Here is a 9,184-nt window from a genome sequence, read left to right on the forward strand (position 1 = left end):
TTATTTGTCTGCCCATCACAGCCTTTGTCCGGAGTACTTCGTAAATTGACTGGGCACCTCTTATAGCATAGAACAGCTTTAGATTTCACAATTATGCCACTCTTTTTAAAGAGGGAGGGAGTGTCTGGCTGTTAGGAACAGAACAGGCCTGTGTCTGGGTCATGAAAGACAGGACAAAGTACTGCAAACGGTCTCAAAATGGAATATTATTTGTTTTATATGGATAAATTGCTTGACATAACAATGCAATTTGTTCCCTTTTCATCAGAATAACCACATTTTGTGTTGACAATGAAAAATGACAATGTACATGTATGAATGTTTAATAATTCCAGTTGAATTTTATTAAGATTTGCCAAAATACAAACAAGATGTGAGGGGTTTAAACTTATTCTGGGAATGCTTTCCTCACCTGGAAATTATGAAAGCCATTTCCTCGGCTGATTAAAAGGAATACATAAAACATTCAAAACAGACCCCTGAAGATGCCACTAAAACGTGGCTATGGTTTAAAGTAAAAAAACAAGAAGAAAAAAAAACATCTGTTTTTTCTGAATTGTTGGAACAAAGACAAAAACAGAGGGCTGTTTCTCATGAATGCCTCTGACTGTTTACAACACCACATCGTCAGATTTTCAAATCTCCAGGTTGAAATTTCCATTTGAGGGTTCCTCAAGACATTTCTCTATTATGCATCCCATTGTACATGATACACCACATGAGCAGACACATTTGTAATGCTAACAATGTTTCTATTGCACAAGCAAAAAGAATACATTCATTGAAAAGTGATCTATGCAGACTTGTCCAAATGGCGTGTTGCAGTGTAAAAACAAAAAACCTGTCCGTAACGCTTTTGTCATTCTGGGAAAGTAATAGTCGCATATAGATTAAAACAGACTGGGCATTTCTTGTTAGTGTCCTGCACCAAAGAAAATATCGAATAAATTAAATATGTCCTTAAATATTGTAGCTTATAATGAGTCTCCACAGTTAAAATTCACATTATTTTTCATTAATCTAAACTATTATATACAAGCAAATACAGTCTACACTGCACATCTTCACGTCAAATTAGCTTTTGTTCTTACATCTACTTCTCTTTACAATTATAATGAATTCTCAAACTAATACATATCACTGTAGCAACACATTGATACTGGACAATCTATTTCCAAAGTACTGAACAAAAATCTCTGGGTGGCCTTTATAAAACTGTCCCAGCAGCCGTCTCTTTTCTTTATCGGAGAGTTTCGGGTTCTCGTAGACTCTCCGGAGTAAAGACCGAAGTTCCTCTTTCGTAGTTTTTTCTGCATTCTCTGAGTATGTCTTAGAGCTCACTCTTGTGCAGGATGTTGGTCCTGCAGTAAAGAGTGATCAGAGAAACAGAAATTAAGTGTCTTCCTTCATACCGAGGGAAAGTGTTCTTTGTTTAATCAAACAGCTGTAAACAAATGTAGAAGATGAATATATGAACGAAAAATCTGCAAACCTGTTATCACATCTGTATCCTTCCCTTTCACAATGTTCATTATTCTGTCACTGACCATCTTGTGTAATGAAACCGGAATCTGGTTGAGAGCAAAAATAAACACATGTTTCTATTTCTCTTGACATAAGGAGACAATATTAATACAAGTACAATCACAATAAGTATAATTATTATATTTACTTAGCTTGTAGCTGTCTGTGGTCTAACACAGTCAGACACATTTGATTTATGAATTATGTTTCAAGTAATATCTGGTGTGACGGTTTTACACTAGACACACACACACACACGCGCGGTGGCAAAGCGATAACTTAGGAAGACTCACTTTGAACAGATCACAATGGTTATCCATCATGAACAGAACCATCAAGTCCACCTTTCCTTTGGAGAGTCTTTTGCTGTAGACGATGGAGCTTGAGAAAGACCTTTTCACTGCCATTCTGTTCTCAATCTGACAGAGAGTTATCTTGAGTTAACAAAGATCAAACATACACATGTATAGACTCACATAAGAGATAAGAGGCACCCCAGCGCTCACCTCTTTGTGCAGCCGGACCTCCTGTGATTTGGCTGCAACGGCCATGAATCTCAGGAGCCTGCGTAGCTCCTCCCGACTGCGAGAGTCTTGCAGCTTGAGGCTCAGCTGCAGGGACTCTAGAGCTTGCTCTTGCTTGCCGTTCACTGACAACAGACCACAGAAGATACCAGGATAAAAATGCGTAGCTTGAGAAATGCAACCCTTGTGATTAAAGTGGCACAGGCCACAACATATATTAAACCTAGATTAGTGCACCGCCATTACCCCTCCTGAAAACAACAGGACACCAAAGAGATATGCTCTTACCGAGTAGCTCTGAGATGCCCGAGTGGATGTCGAAAATGTGATTGCTGAGCAGAGGTGGCCGTTGAGCGTGTCCGTAATGCTGAGCCAGGATGTCATAGATCAGACTCTTACATCGGGGCAGGTGCTCAGCACAGCCGGCCAAACCTCGGCTGACCTCCACCACCCGCGCATCAGGCAGAAACTCAAGACAGTCCACTGCTCCTGACATCCACTCATCAGCCCTGAGGGGAGAGGGGAAAAGAAGGTATGATAAGCTCTTGACCGTCAGTGATTTAGAGACTCTACTGCTTCCAGTAAGCATGGATTTGATTGTTTGCAGGTGAAAACGTCTGCTACAGCAACACCACAATACAAACGTCAGAGTGTATCAAATGTAAACGCACCATGCAGAATGGCTCCTGTTAGTGTTATTATTATGTTAAAGGATCATTATTACTGATTCATAACAGTTAAGTAGTAGTTTGTTGTGTTATTTTTTTTCAATTACTAAAACACAATTTCTGAAATTAGGACCCACGTTGTCGAAACTCGACACACAAAACAACAAAAACAAAAACAAACACAACAACAAAAACAATAGCTTACATCTCTTGCAAAAGCAAACATTTTATTCAATACAATATACATTATTCTAAAATTGGTATTTTTGCATCACAACTTTACACACAACCACCAAATAAATAGCTCACACATACTGCAAACCGATGTGCTAAGTCTTAACACTATTATTGAAAGTCTTTGACATTTTCATTAGTATATAATACTCATGACATAAACAGAATTACTGTATTGTACTGTAAAATAAATATTGTAATATATACATATTTATAGTAAAGAGAAAACCTGAATTCTATTTATAGTCCAAGCTCAGGTTTCTACGGATCTAACTGGTTACAGGTGCTTTTCACAAGTGCATTCTGGGTGCAGGTGATTGCTAATTTAGTGTGTAATTTAGTATTTCAATGGCAGTGTTTAGCAAACAATACACACAGGCTTTTAGTTTTGAATGATGTAGATAACCGTGTGTAGTTATTTTCAAAAAGAGGGTTTTAGAATTTTAAACTTAGTGTAAAACATGCAATAAGCTCATGGTTTAGCATACCTGGTCAATAGATAAGCTCTTGTTTACTATTAATTGAAGAGCATGGCAAAACACAAACTTATATGCAAATCTTTTTTAGGATTGTGTAGGCAGTTTGTAAAGCAGCTGGTTAATATAAAAACATCAGATTGGGGCTGACACTTCCATAGAAGACTGTAAAACTGTAGATGTTTTAGAGGACTTACTGTGCTTCACTGAAGGCCTTGAGGACCTCTCGGTCGAGGTAGCTTGATGTATACAACAGGTCTGGGTCACTGTCCATGCCACGCAGGGGAGACCGCGATGCGTCGTTACCCTCTAACAGCTTCTCCAACAGGGGGAGCTCTATCAGCTGCAACAGCCTGCACACAGCCTGCTGGTGCCACACCTCATCCACAACTGTGAAAACAAAGAGTTAAAAGCCAAAAGGGTCAGAGGTGCACAGACACATAGTGGGACTAAGCATTTGCTGCATGAAGAGGACGACTTACGCTCTTGTGAGAGGCCGAGGTTGATCATTTGAGGAGTGATGGAGGAGCTCAGGTTGAAGTTTCCTAGCACGTCCTCCAGTGATCTGTCTGTTTTTACAGGGCAATGCGTGGCGTAGCTCAGCACCCCTTGTCTGATGAGTCACATAATGACAGCAATCAGTGAACATTGCTTATTAGGACTTATTAGAGGAACAAATGTGGCATCTGGCTGCAAACGTTCTCTAGTAACTGTGATTCAGTCACAATTTAGCGTTGTTTTGATTCCGGCCAAACAGGCAAAATAAATGCTCAATTTCCAGCAACAATTTCTGATTAACATTAAATAGGACAAGTCTTTTTTCTTTTATTTTTAGATTATTCCCAGGAAACCTTGACTGCGGCCACGTGTTAGCACCTCATGGGTGCTAGGCAGCTTCTCTAGAATTTAATTGGAAAATACACTCATTGGCTTTCTTGCTGATAATGAGTTTAAATGTCATGTCTTTGGTAGATATGAAGCTACAGCCAGCCTGTTATTTTAAATTAGCACGAAGATAAGACTAGAAACTGGGGAAACTGCTAGCCTCGCTCTGTAAGAATACACTTAACATCGCCAAAAAGCTCACTAATTCATTTTATATTGTTTTTGTAAGTGTAAAAACAACACGTTATGTTTATGGTGTGAACCAGGACGACTTCTTGGCAGTCATGTCATCATGAGTTTACCAGGCAACCAGCGGAGACTCCAGGAGGTCACTGAAGCTAGCTATGAAGTACTCAACTAAAACAAATAGTTGCTTTAAATAAACAAACAAGATATGATATGTAAAGCCAGTGGTTCTCAAACTTGTTTTGTCCCGCCCCACTTTGGAGGAAGAAAAATGTTCATGCCCCACCACAAAAAAAATTTCCCATTGTGGCTGCAATTAACCTGTTTTGCGCTGAATATCTTTTTAAATAATAACAATAACGTGCAACCTGTGCAAAACAAAACAAAGCGAGTGCAGATATGTGAGCCATCATGTTGTATCAGTATTAGTGGCTGCAATGAGCCGCTTTCTTCTACAAATCTTTTAAAAACGGGGTTGTAGATTTGATACTTTGATCTGTATTCTGTTTTGAGAGACGCAACAGCAGAAACGCCGACCTCACGGAGACGTTGTTGTCGAGTTAAACAAGCAAGCTTTGAGCAGAAGCATCAGAGGGTGCTAATGGTCTTCTCATTTCACTGAAAAAGAAAACAGAATCGTGTTGAAGACCCCTTTGCTTTTTTCGTGTGTATGTTTCATATTTTAAAATAACTTTTTGATTTCACAATTCAAGTTTGTAGTTGAAGTTAAAACTCATTGCAGCCCACTGGTAATGAGTGGCTTACCAATGCATGCATGATGGAACATCAAGAGCCTCCAGTCATGCCAAACTAGTTTTCGGAGACACCTAGTCTAAAGCTATACTGGATTTGGGATTAACTCTGGTGGAGGGAGAACAAAGCAAATCAAATATGCGATCGGAAGATGTTATGACATGAGTCTGTACCTTTCATGGGACAAACTGTAGCCGTTCTTGATCCTGTTCATGCTTGGCGAGTCGTAGCCGCTCTCGATGGTGCTCGTGGAGTTGGCGTTGGTCAGCGATGCTGAGGAGCTGGTGGTTGCGCCCAGGAACCTGTACAAACTGCAGCTACTGTCCTCAAATGTGGCCGACTTCTTTTCCTTGCCAAACACTTTAACGCCCACCGGCTCAAATACCCTCGAGTCCATCAGGGCCTGACAGAGACGGACGGCCTTGTAGCGGGGCACCGCCTCGTCGCCAAAGAAACGGTTCAGGGTGATGTGTGCCAGCACCACGTCCACGGCCTCTGAGCCCAGGAAGCAGTCATGGTAGGACTTGAGGTTGTGGCGGCGGCGCTTAACCTCCACACGTGTGTGGAGATTGGCGATGATGCTGCTCCAGATAAAGGTGGCACGGAACGGCTTCCCAGCCATGCCTGGTTCTGATGGAGAAGAGGAGAGAGTCAGTGGACGGAGGCTGGGAAGACAATCAGGGGCGTGAGTATGAGGGCTGGAGTAGAGGGGATGACAATAAACTGGCTATCATAGTATCAAGTAATGACAACAGTGTTATACACAGAAGCACGAGAGGAGCAACTATAATATCTTATGCTGGCTGAAAGAATTAGTTGATTAATTAATAAGTCAATAAACAGAAAATTAAACAGCAACAATCTTCATAATAAATTGTTTTAGGCCAAATATTTGCTGTTTGGAAGCTTCTCAAATGTGTGGATTTGCAGATTTTCTGTGATCGACATCATTGTAATTGAACATCTTTGAGTTTTGGACTGTTTGGTCAGATGAAACAAGCGTTTTGAAGACACCCAGCATTGGCTCTGGGAAATTGTGACAGACATGTTTTACTTGACTACATTGCTAATCAATGTAATCAGATAAAACAATCAACTGTATTATTAAGCAGCAAGAAAAATCAATATTAGAACAAACTTTTATCAATGCAAACGCTTTAAAAAACCGTAAACAAATTATGCAACTTGCCTCCAAACAAGTCTTTTTGGTGATCCACTTATTCCACAAATTACATTCTCAGCTTTGTCTATTGCCTGTGCGCTTGATCAGAAAGGAATTGTGCTTTCTGTCTTTACCAAACAAACACTCCCTCTCCTCTGTGTGATGTCAAATAACCACAATCGGAATTCAAGTTACTGTATGTGGGTGTAACTGCACAAGGTCCAGGATCAATGCAACGCACGGGGGATATACCAAACCCAAATCCTCTTTTGAGGCATGCTTGCGTACATTGTGCTCAAAAGCTTCATTCTAATTAACTTAATAGCTGTTAACACCGAAGAATAAAATGGTCTCGTCAAACAGTATAGGTTGAAGACAATACGAGAAACAAAGAGCATCAACTGTGCCTGATTTTCTTACCATACCATGCACCTGATGCTATCTGTCTGTGCAAAATCTCAATCATATTGTGAGCTTATTCTCATATGTTCTTGTTGTATTGGTCTTCATTGCTATGAACGCAGGCACATACATCAGTAGATGATTCATGCAATCAAACACTGACACGTTCAACCCTCTATCATGCAATTTCTCAACATATCTCATCTGTGTTTGATGTTTTTTGTTTCAGGATAATGACTTGCGTCGTCCACCTCCAGCCAGACCAATGTTAGAAAGCAGAGCTGGACTTAAAGTGAGATGCTACATCGTGTGGCTTTCATCTCACAACAGGAAACATTTAAGGCCTGTTGAGCAAATGTTAGGGGAGGATCTGAGAGGCTCACTGAGGCCAAGGGACATAAATCAGGCCCTGTCAGCACCATGCAAGGCTCCATGTTATGATAACACAACGTGACAAACACCATCTGTAAAACTTGACAACAAACAACACTTGGGAACAGACAGCAGCAAGCAGATGTCAGTCCACTCGTTTCACAAGAGATGAAGATGATGGTGTGTGGCAGATATCTTTGTGATCTCCTGATTAATGAGACACATCTACATCAGACTGTGTCTCCCTCTGGGAGAGAAGGAACTGTCCTGATCTGGGGATTTGCCTTTAGGGAAGTTTCGGCTACAACTGGGGCTGCAACAGTTGATCAGGAAGAGCACCTTTCAAGAGTGTGTATGCATGATAGGAATCATGAGAAATATAATAGGCTGGTAATGCAATCACTTCAAATATAAATACTCAAGTTTGAAAACTGATCTTTAAAATAAATGTGAGAAGAAGTCCATATTATACAAATATCGGTGAGTATAAACTCACTATATTTGCAGCATATGACCGGAATAATGTACTTTTTGGACAGGATAACGAGTAGAAGCATACTGCATTATCAGAATGAAATCCTTGATCTAGGCCATCTGGAGAGTCCCATCAGGGGTCCCTGGATTAACAGTCACAACATAAATCCGGATCTGATCAATATCCATTAATGCCTCTTGTTCAAAAAGGAATAAAATGGGGGTCGGGTGGGGGTCAGAACAATCCTGGGAACCCGGCTGTGATCTGTCACCTCTTGTTGCTTGAGCCAGGCTGAGGCTTGAGCCCAGTTTGCACAGCTGACGCCAGACTTCTTCCCTGTGACTTTGATCTTCGTTACAAAGAAAGAAACGCCCCGCACAAAGACTGCAGGACGATTAAAAGAGGGTATTGACCTGCAATTCAGCCGAGAGCAACAGCGCGCCGTGTGTTTGTAGGTAAATAATCGCGTAAATAATCGCGGAGGGAGCAGCGCAGTCACACATGGGGATGTCTCCCCTGAGAGCGCCGAGTTTAACACGCTCAAAGCCTGAGCTGCTTTATCTCAAAGCAAACGCATCTGGATTTAACTGTCAAGCACTGTGGTCAGAACCGGCTTCGAGCTCAGGACATTATGATAATATGATCATGATTATGATTAAAAATGCTCCGTGGCCCCTGCATACCGGTAGCAGCAGGTTGTTAATAGCATGTGGCAGATATACCTTCCTCCAACATGAGAGCTGTGAGACCAACTGATCCAGCCTCAAGGCACAAGATGAAAACACGGAACCGTGGAGATTGGCCCGTATGAATCCTTACATCCTGTGTGATCTAACCCAGTAAAGACCCTGTTCTTCTGGTAGAAACACAAGCACTGCAGGCTGCTGATTCAAAGAAGACATTCAAAGCTTTAAACTCATCTCCAACGCATTACATGATTTATTCAACTTGAACAAAGACAGCAGCTAAATTACACTTTATAAATCCTTGTTATAATGTTTTTCTTTCTCATTTACTTAAAACAAACTTTAACAAATGTTTAGCGACAGACTTAAATAACAATAATGTACAAACAATGGTGACATAAACGCTGTTAACCTATTTTATAACCACAGTGGCTCTTTAGTAGAAACATTTCGATGAGCATTAGACCACATGTCCCACTACAAATATAGAGCAAATACTCCCAAACGCACGGCGTGCGTAAAATACACAATACCCGTTTGGCACATTACATTTCCACTAAGGCACCAGTAGTTTCGGTAAAATACAAATTAGCTGCAGGCGACAAATGTATTTCTTCAAATATCCCATCTCAACTCGGCAGGTTACATTTCCTAGCTAAATAAACCAGACGCTCACATGATTTCAAACACGATAGTAAATAACAACATCTCGCCATTACCTTTTCAGCTAAATGTGATTAAATTAGTATTCGCATACCTGGTGTTCGGTGCATGAAAACTTCCTCCAATGACTGTGTAGACTGCCATTCAGTCAATGTCCTTGGTCTTCAATTCACA

At 40.8% G+C, this 9,184-nt stretch overlaps 1 protein-coding gene across 1 annotated transcript; it reads right to left on the minus strand.

Moving 5' to 3' along the window:
• Positions 1-321: 321 nt before the first annotated feature.
• Positions 322-9,184, minus strand: depdc7a (DEP domain containing 7, paralog a). Its single transcript, XM_079216405.1, has 9 exons — positions 9,105-9,184; positions 5,424-5,880; positions 3,909-4,039; positions 3,624-3,816; positions 2,337-2,557; positions 2,031-2,173; positions 1,818-1,943; positions 1,493-1,571; positions 322-1,361 (listed from the first exon to the last, which is right to left on the minus strand). Exons 1-9 carry the CDS (start codon positions 9,118-9,120, stop codon positions 1,138-1,140), a joined length of 1,590 nt encoding a protein of 529 aa, XP_079072531.1. The 5' UTR covers positions 9,121-9,184; the 3' UTR covers positions 322-1,137.

The sequence above is a fragment of the Taurulus bubalis genome, assembly GCF_910589615.1.
Source record: "Taurulus bubalis genome assembly, chromosome: 4".
NCBI lineage: Eukaryota > Metazoa > Chordata > Actinopteri > Perciformes > Cottidae > Taurulus > Taurulus bubalis.